The sequence below is a fragment of the Colobus angolensis genome, unplaced genomic scaffold, assembly GCF_000951035.1.
Source record: "Colobus angolensis palliatus isolate OR3802 unplaced genomic scaffold, Cang.pa_1.0 Scaffold5, whole genome shotgun sequence".
NCBI classification, from domain to species: Eukaryota; Metazoa; Chordata; class Mammalia; order Primates; family Cercopithecidae; genus Colobus; species Colobus angolensis.
Genome location: NW_012118487.1, coordinates 19,544,909 through 19,567,698, shown reverse-complemented (window position 1 = coordinate 19,567,698; position 22,790 = coordinate 19,544,909). Strand labels below are relative to the sequence as shown.

The following is a 22,790-nucleotide window of genomic DNA, read 5'->3' as shown; positions in this document are numbered from 1 at the left end:
CCAACTTATAAGCATTGTTATGTTTTCTTTATTTTTAATTAATGTAAAATATTTTTAAATTTCCATTATATGTCTTTTTTTTAATCCTTGGTGTGTATTTATAAATTAATTTTTTAACTTTTCACACAATTGAGATATTTCTGATTTTTCTGGTTTGTGTTTACCTGACATATATTTTTAATCACCTTACTTTCAAGCTTTCTCAGTTTTTATACCTAAAGTGTGATTTGTATAAACAGCATATATAGTCTGATGTCACTTAATGGCAGTGATATATTCTAAGAAATGTGGCATTAGGTGATATTGTCATTGTGCAAACATCACAAAGTGTACTTAAACAAATCTAGATTACATTGCCCAGGCTTTATAGTATAGCCTATTGGTCCTAGGCTACAAACCTGTACAGCATGTTACTTTATTGAACACTATAGGCAACTGTAACACAATGGTAAGTATTTTGTGTATCCAAATATATGTGAATGAAGGAAAGGTACAGTAAAAATACAATATTATATGTATGCAACCATCATGTATGCACTCTGTCATGGACCAAAATGTCATTATGTGACAGATGACTATAGTTCTCTGTATTTTAAGATGTAGCCTGAGAATCTTTGTATTTTACTTAGTGTATTTGGTACGTTTACATTTAATATAACTATTGATATAGCTATTTTCTACCTTGCCATTTGTTTTCTGTCTGAATTTGAAGCACTTGTTATATATTTTTTCTCTTCCCTTCTTGTTTTTACCAGTTTTTCCTTTTGTTAACATGTATGTGCACACTATTTTACTAGTCTTTTAGCTGTTACCCCAGAAATGATTAGAAAAAGCTATAATTTTATGTTTAATACTTCCCAAACTGTAAAACATTTAAGTGTATTAACCTTCTGAACTCTTACATTATAATTTTCATAAATTTCAGTTCTACATATTATTTCAAATTTTATTATATGTTACAATTATTTTTTGACACACTGTGTATTCCCTTATATGTAATCATACATAACCTTTTCTATTGTGATTCATTCCTTCCTGCAGTTTCATGTTTCCAAATTTTTGATTTTTTTCTATTTACCTAAAGTATACATTTCTTTAACTGCAGACTTGATAGCAGTGAATAACCTCAGATTTCATGTCTGAAAACACCTTAATTTTATCTTTATTTTGACAAATATTTCCTGTAAGTGTAGAATTCAGGGATAGGAGTTATTTTATTAAGCACACAAAAAATATTGTTCCATTGTCTGGAGAGAAAAAAAAAATGGCAGACAAGAGGCAGAACTAACTTGCAGCTCCCTCTCAGACAGACAGAGCAGCATGTGGAGACTCACACCATGAACTTTTGCTCCAAGAACTGCCACAGGAACACACCAGGAAAGCCAAGAGAATCCACAGACTGCTTGAAAGAAGTAGCTTGCCACTTCAGGCAAGCTGAAAAGCTGTGAATGTCCAAAGTGTGAAAGGGGGAACATCCACCCCTTAACATGCATCATCACTGGGGAAACTGAAGGTCCAGATCATGGGAGAATGATCTGGAATTGAGACAAATTTAGAGAGCCAAGTGAAATATAGGGGTAGAGGAAGCAGTGGGATGAGCACTAGGTGCACTTTTGGTCTCCAGAAAAGTCATTTCTGACTTTGTCTCACAGGGGTCCTTGGGGAGGGCTTTGAGTGGAATTGGGGAAAGACCACATGGAGAAGGAAACTTCCAGCTTAACTTTGTAACAATTTCAATGGAACACAAATTTCCCTGGACAGAACCTGGGGCTGCGGGGTAAACAGGAAGTGCAGATACAAGCACAGAGGCTGCAACAAGTGGGGAGGTGTGAAACCCAAGTGCTCTGCTTGCTTTCTCAGAGGGGAGGCTTGTAGCCTGGGGCACGTTTTCAGCCCTGCTCACAGACTGCCTGGAAATAAATTCAGTGCTGTTTAGGGGTGGGGGACAGCACTACAAGAACTGCTGAAAGGAGCTCTAAATCTTGAAACAAACCCCTGAAAGGCACCAAAATAGAACCTCCTTAAAGCATAAATCTCACAAGACCTATAAAATAATAGTGCAATGGAAAAAGAAAAAACAAGGTATTCGGGCAACAACTAGCACAATAAATAGAACAGTACCTCACATCTCAAAACTAAAATTGAATGTAAATGGTCTAAATGCTCCACTTAAAAGATTTGGAATAGCAGAATGGATGAGAATTCACCAACCAAGTATCTGCTGTCTTCAAGAGACTCACCTAACACATAAGGACTACATAAATTTAAGTTAAAGGGGTGGAGAAACATATTCCATGGAAATGGACACCAAAAGCAAGCAGAAGTCACTATTTTTATATCAGATAAAACAGATTTAAAGCAAAAATAGTTTAAAAAGACAGAGGGACACTATATAATGATAAAAGGACTACTCCAATAGGACAATTTCACAATCCTAAATATATATACACCTAATACTGGAGCTCTCAAATTTATAAAAAAATTACTAATACACCTAAGAAATGAGAAAGATAGCAACACAATAATAGTAGGGGACTTCAATACCCCATGACAGCAGTAGACAGGTCATAAAGACAGAAAGTCAACAAATAATGGACTTAAATTATACCCTAGGACAAATGGACTTAACAGATATTTACAGAACATTCTACCCAACAACTGAAGAATATACATTCTATTCATCAGTATATGGAACATTCTCCAAGAAAGACCATATGATAGGCAACAAAACAAGTCTCAATGAGTTTTCAAAATTATATCAAGTACTTTCTCAGATCACAGTGGAATAAAATTGGAAATCTACTCCAAAAGAAATCCTCAAAACCATGGAAATACATGGAAATTAAATAACCTGCTCCTGAATGATTATTGGGTCAACAGTGAAATCAAGATAGAAATTTAAAAAGTCTTCGAACTTAACAATATTAGTGACACAACTGATTAAAACTTCTGGGACATGGCAAAAGTGGTGCTAAGAGGAAACTTCATAGCAGTAAATGCCTACATCAAAAAAGTCTGAAAGAGCAAAAATGGACAATCTAAAGTCACAACTCAGGGAACTAGAGAAACAAGAACAAACCAAACCCAAACCCAGCAGAAGAAAAGAAATGGCAAAGATCAGAGCAGAACTCAATGAAATTGAAACAAACAAACAACAAACAATACAAAAGATAAATGAAACTAAAAGTTGGTTCTTTGAAAAAATAAACAACATTGATAAATAGACCATTAGTGAGATTAACTAAGAAAAGAAGAGAGATCCAAATAAGTTTCATCCAAAGAAATGAAACAGAAGATATTACAACTAATACCACAGAAATACAAAAAAAGAAAATTATTTGAGGCTGCTATGAACACCTTTACACACAAACTGGAAAACTTAGAGGAGATGGATACATTCCTGGAAATATACAAATCTCCTAGATTAAACCAAAAAGAAATAGCAACTCTGAACAGACCAATAACAAGCAGTGAGATTGAAATGGTATTTTTTTTTTAATGTCAACAAAAAAAAGTCCAAGACCATATGGATTCACAACTGAATTCTATCAGGCATTCAAAGAAGATTTAGTACCAAGTCTACTGACACTATTTCAAAAGATAGAGAAAGAGGGAATCCTCCTAAAATCGTTCTATGAAGCCAATATCACCTTAATATCAAAACCAGGAAATGACATAACAACAACAACAAAAAAGAAAACTACAGACCAGTATCTCTGATGAACATAGATGCAAAAACCCTCAACAAAATACTAGCTAACAGAATCCAATGGCATATCAGAAAGAGAATCTACCATGATCAAGTGGGTTTCATACCAGGGATGCAGGGATGGTTTATCATATGCAAATCAATAAATATGATATACTACATAACAGATTTAAAAACAAAAATCACATGATCATCTAAATAGATGCAGAAAAAGCATTTGACAAAATCCAGCATCCTTTATGATTAAAACCCTCAGCAAAATTGGCATAGAAGGATCATACCTTAAGGTAATAAAAGCCATCTATGACAATCCCACAGTCAACATTATACTTTACAAGGAGAATTGAAAGCATTCCCCCTGAGAACTGGAATACGAAAAGGATGCCCATTTTCACCACTCTTATTCAACATAGTACTAGAAGTCCTAACCAGAGCAATCAGACAAAAGAAATAAATAAAGGACATCCAAATTAGTAAAGAGGAAGTCAAACTGTCACTGTTTCCCAATGATATGACTGAATACCTAGAAAAGTCTACAGACTCATTTAAAAAGCTCCTAGAACTGATAAACGAATTCAGTAAAGTTTCAGGATACAAAATTAATGTACACAAATCAGTACACCAACAGCAACCAAGCTGAGAATCAAATCAAGAACTCAGCCCCTTTTAAAATAGCTGCAAAAAATAAAATAAAATACTTAGAAATGTGCTTAACCAGGAGGTGAAAGACCTCTACAAGGAAAACTACAACACACTGCTGAAAGAGATAATAGATATCACAAGCAAATTGAAACACATATTATGCTCATGTATGGGTAGAATCAATACTGTGAAAATGACGATACTGCCAAAAGCAATCTACAAATTCAATACAATTCCCATAAAAATGTCACCATCATTCTTCACAAACTAGAAAAAACAATCCTAAAATTCATATGGAACCCACGAAAAGCTCACACAGCCAAAGCAAAACTAAGCAAAAAGAACAATTCTGGAGGCATCATATTACCTGACTTCAAACTGTACTATACGGTTATAGTCATCAAAACCACAAGGTCCTGGCATAAAAATAGACACATAGACCAATGGAACAGAATAAAGAACAGAAATAAAGGCAAATACTTACAGCCAACTGATCTTCGACAAAGCATATGAAAACATAAAATGGGGAAAGGACACCCTATTCAACAAACGGTGCTGGGAGAATTGGCAAGCCACATGTAGCAGAATGAAACTGAATCCTTATCTCTCACCTTATACAAAAGCCAATTCAAGATGGATCAAAGACTTAAATCTAAGACCTGAAAGCATAAAATTCTGGAAGACAACATTGGAAAAACCCTTCTAGACATTGGCTTAGACAAAGGTTTCACGACCAAAAACCCAAAAGAAAACGCAACAAAAACAAAGATAAATAGATGGCACTTAATTAAACTAAAAAGCTTCTACACAGCAAAAGAAATCATCAGCAGAATAAACAGACAGCCCACAGAGTGGGAGAAAATCTTCACAAACGATGCATCCAACAAAGGACTAAATATTCAGAATCTACAAGGAACTCAAACAAATCAGCAACAAAAAAACAAACAATCCCTTCAAAAAGTGAGCTAAGGACAAGAATAGACAATTCTCAAAAGAAAATATACAAATGGCCAACGAACATAAAAAAATGGTCAACATTACTAATTATCAGGGAAATGCAAATCAAAACCACAATGCGATGCCACCTTACTCCTGTAAGGATGGCCATAATCAAAAAATAAAAAATAATAGATGTTAGCATGGATGTAGTGAAAAGGGAACACTTTTACACTGCTGGTGGAAATGTAAACTAGTACAACCACCAGGGAAAACAGTATGGAGATTCCTTAACAAACTAAAAGTAGATCTACCATTTGATCCAGCAATCCCACTACTGGGTACCTACCCAGAGGAAAATAAGTCTTTATACTAAAAAGATACTTGCACATGCATGTTTACAGCAGTACAATTTGCAATTGCAAAAATATGGAACCAGCCTAAATGCCCATCAGTCGATGAGTGGATAAAGAAAATGTGGTACATATGTATCATGGTATACTACTCAGCCATAAATAGAAATGAAATAATAGCATTCACAGAAACCTGGATGGAGTTGGAGACCATTATTCTAAGTGAAATAACTCAGGAATTGAAAACCAAACATCATATTTTCTCACTCACAAGTGAAAGCTAAGCTATGAGGACACAAAAGTCATAAAAATGGTACAACGGACTTTGGAGACTCATAGGAAAAGTTGTGAGGGGTGAGGAATAAAAGACTACACATTGGGTGCAGTGTACACTGCTTCGGTGCACCAAAATCTCAGAAATCACTACTAAAGAACTCATACATGTAACCAAACACCACCTGTTTCCCCAAAACCTATTGAAATTAAAAAAAATACCAAAAAATTCATGTGTGGTCATCTGGAAAAGTATTTTTGATCTAAGAATAAAAATGCAATAGCACGTCTAATATAATTCTAGTTAATGTAACACCACGAGTTTATATATGTATATATCTGATGAATGTATGTATTTGCATGTAAAATATCTGAATCACAACAAAATATTGTTCCATTGTCCACTAGCTTCCATTATTTTGATTAAAAAGAGATTTATCATTCTCATTATTACTTCTTAGAAGGAAATGTGTCACTTTATTTCTGTCCTAGGAGGTTTATGATTTTGTGCTTTTCAGCAGTTTTAGCTTAATGTTTTTCTACATTTATACTCCCTGAAGTTGACTAGGTTTTTAAAACTATGGTGTGCTATCTTTAATCAGCTTTGGAAAATTCCCAGCTATTATCTTTTTGAATACTCTTCGGCCATTTTTCTCCATCTTTTTTTTCTGGGACTCCCATTATATATGCATTCAACTTTTTTCATGTGATTCATGTTTCTTATGCTGTCTGATTTTTAAAATTTTTTTACCTCTGTGCTATTTGGATGCTTTCTATCATGCTGTCAACTTACCGATCATGATTTCTGAAATGCATATTCTGATAGTCAGATATTGTATTTTCAGTTCTAAAATGTCCATTTAGTTTTATACATTGTAATTGTCTAGTAAAAAATCCATCCTTTTATTAATCTTGTCTCTCCTCCTATTTTCTTGAACATATTAATCACACTTAAAATCCTTATATGTTAATGCTAATGTCTGGATCATTTATGGATCTACAATTATCGACCTCTTTTATTCCTGTTTATTGGTCATATGTTCATGCTTACTGACCTTTTTAGGTTTTGTTTTGGTTTTGGTTTTGCACCAGAAATTGTTTTCAAAGGACTTTACAGGCTTTAGATGTTATCTTTCACCAGGGTGAATGCCCCCATTTTCAAGTTTGGCCAAGACAGTTAAAGTATGATCACCTCAACTCAAGTACAGACAGTAAGGACTACAATGGGTATTGTTATACAGTTTTAGTAAGCCTCATTTATGCTTTGTCTCTCTTTCTAGGTCATGGATTTCTTAAGATTTTGAGAATAAGGATAGTCGGTCTTAGTCTTCTCAAATCTAAAAGACTACTAAAGATCCACCTTTCTTCCTGTAGCACTTCCTAACTTGCTGTTTAATTTTCCAGTCCTAGATGGCTTCAAAAATGTCTTGAGGGCGATACAAGCCTACCCATGAAGGTAGACCCAGATCCTTTTCTCTAGTGAGTTTTTATTTAATATATGGGACTTTAGAAATTATCATCTAATTTTTGCTTTTTCTTAGCGATGGGGTCTCCCTCTGCTCCCCGGGCTGGTCTCAAACTCCTGGGCTCATGCAACCCTCCCACTTCTGCCTCCCAAAGCGCTGGGATTACAGGCTTGAGTCACCATGTTTGGCCTATTTTTTAAAGCTTTTTGGTGTAGCACCCTAACATTTCACGCAGATCTGACTGTTATGCAGTAAAGTGTATTTTTATCATGATCTTTTTGTTCAAAATAGAGATAGTGAATTTTCTATGTTAAATATAAATTTATTTAAACAGAACAATTAAATCATTGTTTCAAAAATGTACGGGTGGTGAAAAGTGTAAAGATGATAGGTCAATGACTAAAATTGTGTTCACTGCTCTACAGGGCATTCTGTGAGAGCACAGATTTTTAATCCAGCATTGTGGGATTAGAAAATATATACTAATTCTTTTTGTTTGTTCCATAGCAACTTTTCACTAAGGTTATCTAGTATAAACCAGCATATCCCATTTTATTCTAGGGAAGTATAATAGTAATAGTATTTGATGTTGACTTGATGGTAGAGAATCAAAACCAAAGAAAATGTTGCATGTTACAAATAAAATTGAAAGTGTTTCTCTGTTTTTGATCTCTGTGAGTCAAGTAACGATTTCTTAGACGACTATTCTAATATTTTCTCAGGGAAGACATTATAATTCACAACATGTATGTCCCTTCCATAGTTCTACCTTAAGGTAAAAGCATCCTAAAAGAACAGTATATTCGGTGATACAGCTGGTTGTTTCACTTAAATGTATAATTAGTATATCTTTTCTTTAGTCACCTGATGTTGTAATTTGATACAATCAGATGAAAAACATGAATAAAATGTTGATCCTGTTTTTTCACAAAGACTTTTTTTTGGTCGATTTACAGAGGGAGACATCAATTACAGATTAAATATCACACTGATTACAAAAAGAACAAATTATTCTATAAAACAAATGAATTATCCTTTGAATTAAAATTCTACAGCCACTAAGTCATTTTAGGTAAGATCTATTTAGTGATTTTACATTATTAAATTTTATCAGAATCACACAGTTTACCTTTGATTGATAAAACTCGAAGTGTGTATCTTGGAACTTTGGTGGAAAATACCTTCTTCCAAAGAGATGTGCCAATACTAACATTAGCTTTTCCATAACGTCTTGAGAAAAATGTTTTGAGCCTATACAAAACAAAGTGTCTTCTTGTAAATATGAAAGGGTATAATTCTATTTTTTCATGTTTAAATGGAATGTCATATTACATTTAATTTCATGGAAACTAAAAATCTATGATAAATATAGCAATTGAAGAATTACCATATATCTGCTAATGGTTTTTATCTGTGCCTTCTTTTTCATCTTTGCTACCTATACCCTAATTTAGATCCTAATCATCCCACACAAATTGCCTTATTTCCTTACCTAGATTTCCTCACTTTAGTCTATCTTTGTGATTTTAAGAACACCATACATATTTAGTGTTTAAATGTAAAAATCAAAGGATTTTAATAAAAGATGTATTAAATAAAATGTATTTAAAAATTTACTCAATATGGATAAAATTGTATTTTTAGGGGAAAATATGATTCCAAATTACACTATTAATATAATGTCAGCTATTTAGGTATACTATACAATAATATTCAAAGAAAATATGATTGGAAGAAAATATTCACAAATATTAATAGTGACTATCTGTGGATAGTGTAACTATGAGTAATTTTTTCTTTTTAACTTAATGCTTTCCTATATCCTTTTCCTACGATGAATATATATTATATTTAATTAGAAGAAAATATTTTCTAAAACTTGTATATTATTTAATATGTCATTAATCCTGGCAGCAAGGAATCACTGAAGTTAATACTTTGGAGGTGTTGACATTGTAAATACATGTCATAAAATATGGCTGACTATCATTTAATATATATTAGTAGGTATTTACTTTATCAATTGAAGAGCTATAAATTATATACATATTAATTGTATTTTCTTTACTAAAAAATATTCCTGAAGTGTTGGTTTTCTACAAAACTGTTGCTATTTTTGGACTCTCTCTCTACATATATATATAAAATCTCAAGCTTACCTTTACTGGTTGGCTGACAAAGATCATGGAAAAGGCCATTTACAAGAAAACTGACAAAAACAAGATTAGAAGGTTCATGGTAATGCAAATGTGATACAAGTCCAGCAAACCCCATAGGATTACCTTCTTGATCTAAATAGCCCTAAAGAACAAAAAACAATTTATTAGTTTGACTCAAGTTACCACATAATTAGTAACTTATTAAGTATCACTTTAAAATAGTATTTAATGAACATATAAGAAATATTTATAACTATTACTGGGCCCAACTTTTATAATTATACCATTTATAAGTAATATCAATCATTGGATAGAACCTTCTAAAAGCCACAATTAGTTCAGCATGGTAAGAAATCTAGATAGTAGTAATGCTATTCCCCCCGCCCAAAAAAAAGTGCAGTAATGCATACCTCTTTCACCAAGAACTGCAAAGAAAACAAGAAGTAAAGTTTTAACATGTCCATGACTCTGGGTTGCTTGAAGGAGAGCAATGAATGCTTTAGCACTGATAGCACCTTTAAAGAAAAGAGTACTTTTAGACACACAATGTTAAGTGTTACAAAATACATTTGAAAATGATTATAAATGATAGATCAATATCTATTATACCACACAGACATTAGAAATGCATCAGATAAAATTTGATTTCATACTATTTTATAGTGTTACATGGCAACTTCTTTTTTTTTAACAAAATAGACCACATAAACCGAATTGTCAGAAATGAAACTTATTGCCAAAGAGCCATTCCAGTTCAGGAGCTTATAGCTTTTAAGTTGTTCTAGAAGTAAAAAGATATATTATCCCATGTTCTGCAGTATTATTACAAAAAATCATGTAACTAGGTTGATTTCAACCAATGTTATAAAAATAGTGCTGGCTTTCCAGCATAAAACTGCATTAAAGTACATATATCTTTCAACTTCCCACTAAAATGTCCATGAAATTCCAAAAAAAAAAAAAAAAAAAAAAATTCCCAGCATCGCCAAAATGGAAACTTAGCTGTCTTTAGGCCTGAGGCTTTACAGAATCTAGAAAGAATCTCTACTTACTATAAGGCTAATGGTCTAGGAGGAGGGAGGGAAGGAAAAAAGGAAAAAAGGAAGGAAGGAAGGAAGGCAGGCAGGCAGACAGGGAAAGAAGGAGAGAAGAGAAGAGGAAGGGAAGAGAGAGAAAGGGAAGAAGAGAGAAAGGGAGAAAGAGTGGAAGGGTGGAAGAAGGGAGTGCACTTTCCATCTCCTTACTGTGGGATGATACTTTTTGAGGGCACCATATATGGCATATTTGCAACCTCTTCTCTCTCATATGCCACTTTTAGTCAGAGATGGCAATAGTCAGAAAACAGCATAGTAAAGTATGAGGGTCTCATGGTGGTTCACTATAACCACAGAAGTACAGACTTCATATTAAAGTCATACTAAGATGATAAGAATCCTGATGGCATTGCATACTATAGTTTATTGTGATTAATGTTGTCCAGATAATCAATGTGTAGTAAGACTAGCAGAAGTAGAACACGACCTTTCAATTCAGAAAACTACATAGATGAAGATATGCTAAACACTGATATTTGGGCCAAAAACTATTCATCCAGCTCAGATCTGAAAGAGTATTTGATTAGTATGTAGGTAGACAGAGTGAATCCAGAAGAAATTTCATACATCCGATTGCTTGGCAAACCATCAGATTTGGACAGATGTATCCAAAGTGATAAAATAGAAAACCCACAACAGACCAATTCTTCTTGAGAAAAATTTATCATCTTCTTAAAATTATGGTCATGCTATAAATATTGATTGAATGTCTACATCAGAAAATCAGACAAACAAACATTATTGTCCTTGGAGTGCTTACATTCTAGTGGGAAATATAGATAAAATACATAAAAACATGATAGAGATAGGAAGATAGAAAGACAGATGATAGATAGGTAGATAGATGGATAGAAAGATAAATGATAGAATGATACATGATAGAAAGGTAGAAAGCAGATAGAAGATGGATGATAAATAGATAGATAGATAGATAGATAGATAGATAGATAGATAGATAGATAGATAGATAGATAGAGATAGGTAGGTAGAGGTAAGTAGATGGATAGAAATATAGATGATAAACATAAAGATAGATCAGTGTAGATAGATACATAATTTGATGCTATATAGGAACTGATGAGAACTCTATTTAACTGAATAAGGAACACTGTCAATGCAGCAGATGGGAAACATGTACAGTTTAAAAGGCATGGTGAGGGTAGGCTTCACTATGTAATGTTACAGTAAAGAATTTAATGTGGTAAGAGAGTGAGGCCATGTATGTCTCAGGGAAGATCTTAGAAGGAGAAGAAACAGCAAGAGCCATGATCCTCAGACCGGAATGTGTCTGGGGTGCTCATGAAGTGGGTAGCTGGCCATGTGGGAGAGAGGAAGAAGTGACCTCTGCAAGCTGGTAAGAGATCATATACTACAGGACCTCATAGACTGTGACAAGGACATCTTCTCCTCTAAAGAAAAGATCTGACATATGAAAATTGTTTTCTATATGCAGCAAAAAAAAAAGTTGTCTTGAAAAATTATTTGTATGCCCTTTCTCACCACTCTTATTCAACATAGTATTGAAAGTTCTGGCCAGGGCAATCAGGCAAGAGAAAGAAATAAAGGATATTCAAAGAGGAAGACAGGAACTCAAATTGTCTTTGTTTGCAGATGACATGATCCTATATCTAGAAAACCCCATCATCTCAACCCAAAAGCTTCTTAAGCTGATAAGCAACTTCAGCAAAATCTCAGCGTACAAAATCAATGTACAAAAATCACAAGCATTTTACTATAAACCAACAACAAACAAGCAGAGAGCCAAATCACAAACGAACTCCCCTTCACAACTGCTACAAAGAGAATATAATACCTAGGAATATAGTTAACAAGGGAAGTGAAGGACCTTTTCAAGGAGAACTACAATCCACTTCTCAAGTATATCAGAGAGGACACAAACAAATGAAAAAACATTTCATGCTCATGGATAGAAAGAATCAATATTGTGAAAATGACCATACTGCCCAGAGTAATTTATAGATTCTGTGCTATTCCCATTAAACTATAGTGACATTCTACACAGAATTAGAAAGAAAACTATTTTAAAATTCATAGTGGAACCAAAAAAGAACCCATACAGCCAAGACAATCCTAAGTAAAAAGAACAAAGCTGGAGGAATCATGCTACCCAACTTCTACCTTTAATACAAGGCTACAGTAACCAAAACAGCATGGTACTGGTACCAAAACAGACACATAGACCATTGGAACAGAATAGAGAACTCAGAAACAAGACCACACATCTACAACTATCTGATCTTCGACAAAAACAAGCAATGCAGAAAGGTTTCCTATTTAATAAATGATGATGGAAGACCTGGCAAGCCATATGCAGAAAACTGAACTGGACCTTATCCTTACACTTTATACAAAAATTAACTCAAGATGGATTAAAGACTTAAAGGTAAACCCCAAAACTATAAAAAATTCTAGAAGATAACCTAAGTAATACTATTCAGGACATAGGCATGGGCAAATATTTCATGATTGATGTGGTTTGGCTGTGTACCCACCCAAATCTCATCTTGAATTATAACTCCCACAATTCCCATGTCATGGAAGGAACTCAGTGGGAGGTAATTGAATCATGGGGGCAAATCTTGCCCATGCAGTTCTCATAACAGTGAATAAGTCTCACGAAATCTGATGGTTTTAAAAAGAGGAATTCCCTTGCAAAAACTTGCTCTATCTTTGCCTGCTGCCATCCATTGTAAGACGTGACTTGCTCCTCCTTGCATTCTGACTTTTTTATGAGACCTCCTCAGCCATGCGGAACTGTAAGTCCATTAAAACCACTTTTTTTTTTTTTTGCAAATTTCCCACTCTTGGGTATGTCTTTATCAGCAGCACGAAAACAGACTAACATAGTAAATTGGTACCAGTAGAGTGGGGCGCTGCTGAAAAGATACCTGAAAATGTGAAAGTGACTTTGGAACTGGGTAACAGGCAGAAATTGGAACAGTTTGGAGGGCTTAAAAGAAGACAAAAAATGTGGGAAACTTTGGAACTCCCCACAAACTTCTTAAATGGCTTTGACCAAAATGCTGATAATCATATGGACAATGGAATCCAGGCTGAGGTGGTCTCAGATGGAGATGAGGAACTTGTTGGGAACTGGAGCAAAGGTGACTTTTGTTATGTTTTAGAAAAAAGGCAGGCAGCATTTTGCCTCTGTCTGAGAGATTTATGGAACTTTGAACTTGAGAGAGATGATTTAGGGTATCTTGCAGAAGAAATTTCTAAGCAGCAAGGCATTCAAGAGGTGACATGGGTGCTGTTAAAGGCATTCAGTTTTATAAGGGAAGCAGAACATAAAAGTTCAGAAAATTCGCACCCTGACAATGCAACAGAAATGAAAATCCCATTTTCTGAGGAGAAATTCAAGCCGGCTGCAGAAATTTTCACAGGTAATGGGTAGCCAAACATTAATCACCAAGATAATGGGATGTCTCCAGGGCATGTCAGAGACCTTTGTGGCAGTCCCTTTCATTACAGGCCCAGAGATTTAGGGGAAAAAAAATGGTTTCCTGGGCCAGGCCCAGGGTTCCTCTGCTATGTACAGTCTAGGGACCTGGTGCCTTGCATCCCAGCTGCTCCAGCTATGACTAAAAGGGGCCAAGGTATAGCTCAGGGTATTGCTTCAGAGAGCAGAAGCCCCAAGCCTTGGCAGCTTACACATGGTGATGAGTGTGAGTGTGCACAGAAGTCAAGAACTGAGGTATGGGAATCTCTGCCTTGACTTCAGAGGATGTATGGAAATGCCTGGATGTCCAGGCAGAAGTTTGCTGCAGGGATGGGGCCCTCATGGAGAACCTCTGCTAGGGCAGTGCAAAGGGAAAATATGGGGTTAGAGAACCCACAGAGTCCCTACTGGGGCACCACCTATTGGAGCTGTGACCCCCACCCTCCAGACCCCAGAATGACAGATCCACCGACAGCTTGTGCCATGAGCCTAGAAAAGCCACAGACATTCAATGCCAGTCCATGAAGGCAGCCAGGAGGGGCACTATACCATACAAAGCCATAGGAGTGAAGCTGCCCAAGGCCATGGAAGCCCACCTCTTGCATCAGTGTGACCTGGATGTGAGACATGGAGTCAAAGGGTATCATTTTCGAGCTTTAAGATTTGACTTTCCCATTGGATTTTGGACTTGCTTGGGGCCTGTGGTGCCTTTGATTTGGCCAATTTCTCCCATTCGGAAAGGCTGTATGTACCCAATGCCTGTACCCTCACTGTATCTAGGAAGTAACTAACTTGCTTTTGATTTTACTGGCTCATAGGTAAAAGGCACTTGCCTTGTCTCAGATGAGACTTTGGACTGTGGAGTTTTTAGTTAATGCTGAAATGAGTTAAGACTCTGGGAGGCTGTTGGAAAGGTATGATTGGTTTTGAAATGTGAGGATATGAGATTTGGGAGGGACCAGGGGTGGAATTATATGATTTGGCTGTGTCCTCACCCAAATCCCATCTTACATTGTAACTCCCACAATTCCCATGCGTCATGAGAGGAAACTGGTGGGAGGTAATTAAAACATGCAGGTGGGTCTTTCCCATGCTGTTCTCATGATAGTGAATAACTATCATGAGATCTGATGCTTTTAAAAAGAGGAGTTCCCTTGCACAAGCTCTCTCTCTCTCTGCCTGCTGCCATCCATTATAAAACATGACTTGTTCCTCCTTGACTTCTGAAATGATTGTGAGGCCTCCCCAACCATGTGGAACTGTAAGTCCATTAAACCTCTTTCTTTTGTAAATTGCCCAGTCTTGGGTATGTCTTTATCAGCAGCATGAACATGGAATAATATAATGATGAAAATGCCCAAAGCAATTGCAACAAAAGCAAAAATTGATAAATGGGATCTAATTACACTAAAGAGCTTCTGCACAGCAAAAGAAACAATCATCAGAGAAAACAAACAGCCTACAGAATGGGAGAAAATTATCCATTCAACAAAGGTCTAATATCCAGAGTCTACAAGGAACTTAAACAAATTTATAAGAAAAAAACAAACAACCCCATTAGGTAGTGGGCAAAGGACATGAACGTACAATTCTCAAAAAAAGACACACATGCAGCCAACATATGAAAAAAACTCAACATCACCACTCATTGGAGAAACGCAAATCAAAACCACAATGAGATACCATCTCACACTAATTGGAATGGCAATTATTAAAAAGTCAAGAAACAACAGATGGTGGTGAGGTTGCAGAGAAATAGGAATGCTTTTACACCATTGCTGGGGGTGTAAATCAGTTCAATTGCACTGTGGGAGACAGTGTGGAGATTCCTCAAAGAACTAGAGGTAGAAATACCATTTGACCCAGCAATTCCATTACTGTGTATATGCCCAAAGGAATATAAATCATTCCATTATAAAGATATATGCACACATATGTTCACTGCAACACTATTCACAATAGCAAAGACATGGAATCACCCCAAATGCCCATCAACAAGAGACTGGATAAAGAAACTGGTACATATACACCACAGAATACTATACAGCCATAAAAAGGAATGAGATCATCTACTTTGTTGGGACATGGATGGAGCTGGAAGCCATCGTCCTCAGAAAACAAATGCAGAAACAGAAAACCAAACACTACATGTTCTCACTTATAAGTGGGAGGTGAACTATGAGAACACATGGACCCAGGGAGGGGAACAACACATACCAGGGCCTGTTGGGGCAGGGAGAGGGTGAGCATCAGGAAAAACAGCTAATGCATGCTAGGCTTAACACTTTGGTGATGGGTTGATAGGTGCAGCAAACCACCATGGCACATGTTTGCATAATAAACCTGCAAATTCTGCACATGTGACTCAGAACTTAAAATAAGAAGATGGAAAAAAAGGAAAAATTATTTGTCACCCATAATGGATGCCAAATGATATGACCTCTTTGAGACAACGCACTACAGCCTATAGTATAGAGACAATATAACCTGACATTTAAAAATACATGATTATGATATAAAAGAGTGATGGATGGAGTAGTAAAGAATTTCAGGGGCCAGGTGCAGTGACTCACACCTGTAATCCCAGTACTTTGGAAGGCTAAGGTGGGTGGATCACAAGGTCAGGAGACGAGACTATCCTGGCCAACATGGTGAAACCCCATCTCTACTAAAATACAAAAAATTAGCCAGGTGTGGTGGTGCACACCTGTAGTCCGAGCTACTCAGGAAGCTGAGGCAGGGGAATTGCTTGAACCCGGGAGGCAGAGGTTGCAGTGAGCTGAGGTCGCGCCACTGCACTCCAGCCTGGTGACAGAGCAAGACTTTATCTCAAAAAAAAAAAAAAAAGAATTTCAGAAAAACAAAAGTCCAGTAGTAGCAGAATTAAAACATTTGCACTTCAGGCCATCAGTGATATGGAAGATAAGTTTCATGTTTTCTCATAAAGAAAAAAACAGGAATGGAGAACAGAAAAGTGAGTTTCAATTTAAAAATTATAGCTTTTCCTGAAAAAACCACTGAACAATTAACAGAAGCAAATAACAAAGATACAATTCAAGGATCTCCTCTTCATTTGAAAAATACCTGAGCATTGCATAACAATATGAACATACTTAACACTACTGAACTGTACATTTAAAATGGTTAAAGATGGAAAATTTTATGTGCATTTCACCACAATAAATAAAAACCTGAGCACAAAGATTGAAAGTTCTCATATAATAACTAAAACATCAATTTTTAAAGGATCCATAAATCCAGAAAATCCTAGGAAATAAAACATTTGAAACAGAATAAAGCAAAAGATTCATATAACTGCATATACAGAAAAAAATATCAAGTTAACTGCAAGAGAACAGAAACTGCCATGGTTCCTCTACGTAAAACATTAAATGCCAGAAGGCAATGGAAACAATCTTAGTTTGATTTGATGAATGAAGACAATAATATTCTACGAATGTTATGCCCACTTTTAAGAGTCCCATATGTGAGAAGTTTACACGTAGGTCTTCTCAAACATGCAAGGCAAAGAAAATGAACCACCCTGATAACCATTTAAAAAAAATAAGAAACCTTATTAGAAGATGTACTCCTTTTTAGAGACAGGTAAAAATAAAGAACTCAAGAATGGGGAAATTTTGGTCTTAAAAATGATGTATGACTGTTCTGTAAGATCAGCCAACTCATCAAAAGAATTCTAGAAGAATCCTAACTTCAGAAAACAGTATCTGATATACCTGGGCATGCTAATCACTACACAAAAACAGAAAGAACAGGCATCACTAAAAATGCATCTCCATAAAGACGAGAATCAAATTACGTAATCATGAATTTTAAATCCGTCATTGAGAGACTGGCTACAAAATTTTTATCTGGCCAATATACATCAGAAACGTTTACAACCACATTTTGAAGTTCAGTTACATACAATGTTATCAGTGTTTAAAAATCAAATACACACCCATGCCTAGAAAACTGACTGAAAAAAAATGATAATGTGAATGTCTTTGGGAGTGAAACAGGGGCACTTTTTTCTTATTTCAACATTCTACATTTCCCAATTATTCCTAGGTTTGAGTTACTTTTTTATGAAACAAACTTTTTTGTTACAAAATCATAAAAATAAATCTTTCTTTCCTTTCTAAATTGTAGAAAGGAATCTATTAATTGCCTAGAGCTTTTTAAATTCATAGCCAGCACTTAACTACTATAGGACACTGCATTTCACACCTGAAAATAGTAATCCTGAGTCATTTTCAGTGCTCATCAAGCCACAAATTCCATGTCTGATGGTAGAAACAAACCACACTGTTATTCTCCCCAGCTACCCCCAATTCTATACTACTCAAGACATTGCAAAACATTAAAGGACTGATGAAACTCAAGGGTGATTGCTACAGACTTCTAAAAGAACAGTAGAGGTGACTAGAGCCAGGCCAGTGATGAAGACTGAACTCAGGCAGTGTCCAGCATGGTACCTTTGCCTTGGCATCCTCTGGGTCATCTCCCTTGGAAGCCAGCAGCATGAGTCGCAGGACCAAGGTTATGCTGAGAGGGAACTGTCCTCTCAGCTCAGGAACATTGGATTTTATGAGTTTTCCTATTTTGGGGAATGGAATATCAAAGAAATACACATCTCCCATCAGGTCTTGACCTCTTCTTCCAGCACGGCCAGACATCTGAAAAGAGAACAGAATTACAATGTATAACTTCCCTAAATGCTTCTACTGCCACAGTGTAAGAATGAGCCCTTTACTCTGGTTTGGAGTTTGGAAATTGTGCATATATCTAACCATTAAGGAACAGACACTAACATGCAACTACATAGTGCTTAGGAAATTTGCCATGACTGAGATAGATCTAAAAACGGAGACATTTGTCATCACTATGTAAATATTTCAAGCCATTAATTGCAGTAGGCATTTGTATAATATATCCCAAAGAAATAATGATCTATTGAAGAAACAAAGAACACCGGCAAAACAGTGATGTCAAAATCACTTACAGCTGAACTCTAATATACCCATTTTCTCTCCCTGCCCATCTTCCCCATCTCTCATCCCTTTTCTGCCCTCTCTGACACACAAGTGTGTTGAATTACAAATCACAAAATAAAATATGTGCACAACCAGAATAAATACATAAGTGAAATAAAATTCAGAAATGCTACTTGTGAAAAAGCAAGTTATGAATAAAATCTTTACAGAGGTTATACTAACTGTTATTGATTAAGTGCTTAGACTGTGCTAAGGCACTGGGAAGATAAGAGACGTGCCCATACCGAAACAACCACAAAGTGGAAGATCCAGAATTCAGACCCTGACATTTCCATTCCTAAGTCCATCATTCCAAATATCAAACACCCTAGCTCCAGAGCCCAAAGTAGAAGATTCCCAAAAATGCATTAGAAGAATTCATTCAGAGTACAGCAGCAGCAATAGAAATAAAAAAGAGGGGTTGGTAACATGCTGGAAATTATATAAGGATTTTATATTGGGTAGGAACAAGGCCTATAAGGAGAACAAAAAGTGTTTAGAGATAAAGGGAGGGAAGCACGTTGATAAAAACCTGAATGTGGGTGACATATCTAAATTTGAATCTGCTAGCAGAAATAGTTATCAAATGTCTCTGAGCAGGAAAATCATATGAAGATAAACCACATTATCTGCAGGATGTGGTAGAATAAAGAGCATGGCGAATCAGGGAAATTGTACTAATAATACAAGGCTAAGAACGTATGAAGAAAGATGGTGGATACAGAAATTGCAAGGCAAAAATCAAATACTGCTATAGGAAAGTAATGAAGGGGGCTTGGTAATACACTGAGTGTCAGGAGTAAAGCTGAGGGAAGCATTAAAGAAAATTCTAGAGTGCAAAATCTTGTGCACCGCAAATGAATGAGTAAAAGTTTATCAAGCACCTTTGATGTCTATTTTCCATGCAAATCACTTATTTAATTCTTGCAAATGCTGTGGGAGAGTAATTATTACTCATATTTTGGAGATAGAAAATGAGAATCGGGCAGTTTAGATATCTCATCCAAGGTCACACATCTGGTTAATCACACAATCCCAAATGCAGGTGCTTTCAACTATACCACAACTAAAACTGAAAGCCAGGCAAGGATGAATGCCCAGTTAGGCTACTGTGAATTGTGGTATGTTTGTAAACTAAAGGTTCACTTTTCATACTATGCTATGGCCGTATTTCAGCAATACAATAAGCAAGTTTATGCATTTTGCAATACCTGTCTATAATTCAAGGCATCCAGATAGACTGAGTTTTGAGCAAAAACCACAGATTTACAAGGCATGTTGATACCTAAAGCAAGTGTTCCAGTAGCTGTCACCACCTTGAAAGAGAATAAAACAATTACTTCATAAAATAGCATTTTAATAGAATGCAAGTATTTCCTGTCATAAAGTTGCTGAAAAACTCTTTGAGCTTCAATGAAGCCACAATGGGAAAGCTAGAGAAACTAGACACATTGGTATTCTTGCTATTTCACAAGCACCACAAGTACATTCCCAAATGCGCTGTTTGCTTTGCACAGAATATTCTTCCCCAAATATTCATTTGTCTGGCTTCTTCAGCTGTCTGCTGAAATGTCATAGAGGAATCTGTAGCCCACCATATCCAAAATAACCATCCCTACCGTCATTATCTATCTCTGTCTCACATGATTTATCTTCATAGCATTAATGACTACCTCAATAACATTACTTGTTTGTTCACTTGTCTTATACCAGACTCCAAGCAAGATTCATTATTATATCCACAGCACCCATAAGAGTACCTAGCAACTGATAGGTGTTCAGTAATTTTTTTTTTTTTTTTTGGGGGGGGGACAGAGTTTCACTTTTGTCGCCCAAGCTGGAGTGCAATGGCACGATCTCGGCTCACTGCGACTTCCACCTCCCAGGTTCAGGCGATTCTCCTGCCTCAACCTCCCAAGTAGCTGGGATTACAGGCACCCACCACCATGTTCGGCTAATTTTTGTATTTTTAGTAGAGATGGGGTTTCACCATGTTGGCTAGGTTGGTCTTGAACTCCCGACCTCAGTTGATCCACCCACCTCGGCCTCCCAAAATGCTTGGATTACAGGCGTGAGCCGCTACGCCCGGCCCAGTAAATATTTTTAAATGAATAACTAGACAGAAAATTTTTTATGATAGGGAAATAATACTTTTACAAATCCACTTCTGGACAATTACCCATTTTGTCTACGAAAATTTGTTGAGATTATGCCTATGGAAATAACATGCCTCAGTAATTTTAAAAAGTTGTCTTTTCCCCCTTGAATTGCCATAACTGACCAGAAAAGGAGCAGGACAAACTTAAAAGTTTACTTAGATAATACGCTTTTCATATAATACTGGGTATTTCTGATCATCTTCTCTTTCTTTTTATAGTGATTGTTATAAATGCTGTGGTTAGTATTAATGTTCAAGTATACAGAGTGATCTTCTTTAACTATTCTGTAACTGAAATCTATATATCTGGGAAATGCAACACATCATTTATTACCTGTTTTTATCAAGATTTTTGATAAGAACAAAAATGTAGAAAATCATAATACATTTAGAAAATAACTAGAATAAATACCTTTTCAAAAAATGTTCTCTAGAGCAAAGCTGTCACTATTTTCATAGTACTTTCATGGAGTGATCTCATTAACCTATTAGTAATTGAGCAACTACTATTTAACAGGTACTATTTTAAACACAGAATATGCTGAACAAAATAGGTGTGTCTCTCTTCTATCAATTGATAATCATGTAGAAAATATTGTATGTGGCGATTAGCCTTTAAAACAAATACATAATTTGTTATTAGTGAAGAGAAAAGCGTAGCAAAGTTGTTAACGCTACATCTTAGGTTGTTTTTCAGGTGATAGGATTGTTAACTATGATGTCAGATTTTCCTCAACATTTAGTTTAAAAGATGCTACCTAGAGTAGTAGAAACACTCTCAATCTCTTTCTCTCTCTCTCTTTTGTGAATGTAATATATGTCACACAAAATTTAATATGAATAATTTTTAAAAGTCAGTCTATTTTTGAATATTACTACAGATCCAAATTTACAAGCAAACTATATAAAGCTCCTTCGTGAATGTATCCAGAAAATCCCTGTGCACTGTCACAGGGCACACTGCACAAAACAGAACAAGGGTTCAGTCTGAGAGTTATTTTAGTCTTCCTTTTGTCCTTCCTATCACTGATAGGAGAGAGAACATAGATATATTTCGCGGTAGAAATATATGCCAAAGTATTTGTTTAGGAAATATTTTTATTCTCATGAAAAAGAGATAAACTAGGCCTGGTGGAGTGGCTCACACCTATAATCCCAGCACTTTGGGAGGCTGAGGCGGGAGGATCACTTGAGGTCGGGAGTTCGAGACCAGCCTGACTAACATGGAGAAACTCCATCTCTACTAAAAATACAAAATTAGCCAGGCGTGGTGGTGCATGCCTGTAATCCCAGCTACTCAGGAGGTTCAAAAACAAACAAACAAACAGAAAGAGATAAACTGAGTAGTGCATTTCAATCCCCTCTTCAATTAAATAAGACAGAGGATATGCAGTCTTATCACGACTTTTTTTTTTTTTTTTTTTTGAGACGGAGTCTCGCTCTGTCGCCCAGGCTGGAGTGCAGTGGCCAGATCTCAGCTCACTGCAAGCTCCGCCTCCCG

At 35.9% G+C, this 22,790-nt stretch overlaps 1 protein-coding gene across 1 annotated transcript in view; it reads right to left on the bottom strand.

The window, feature by feature from the left end:
* Positions 1–22,790, bottom strand: part of DDX60 (DEAD (Asp-Glu-Ala-Asp) box polypeptide 60) — a 104,351-nt gene that overhangs the window by 11,727 nt on the left and 69,834 nt on the right. The window contains exons 29-33 of the mRNA XM_011959645.1: positions 20,343–20,447; positions 18,574–18,774; positions 9,949–10,053; positions 9,539–9,680; positions 8,509–8,630 (exon numbers count right to left, since the gene is read on the bottom strand). Of these exons, the coding sequence (XP_011815035.1) occupies positions 8,509–8,630; positions 9,539–9,680; positions 9,949–10,053; positions 18,574–18,774; positions 20,343–20,447 (675 nt within the window). The remainder of the gene's footprint in view (positions 1–8,508; positions 8,631–9,538; positions 9,681–9,948; positions 10,054–18,573; positions 18,775–20,342; positions 20,448–22,790) is intronic.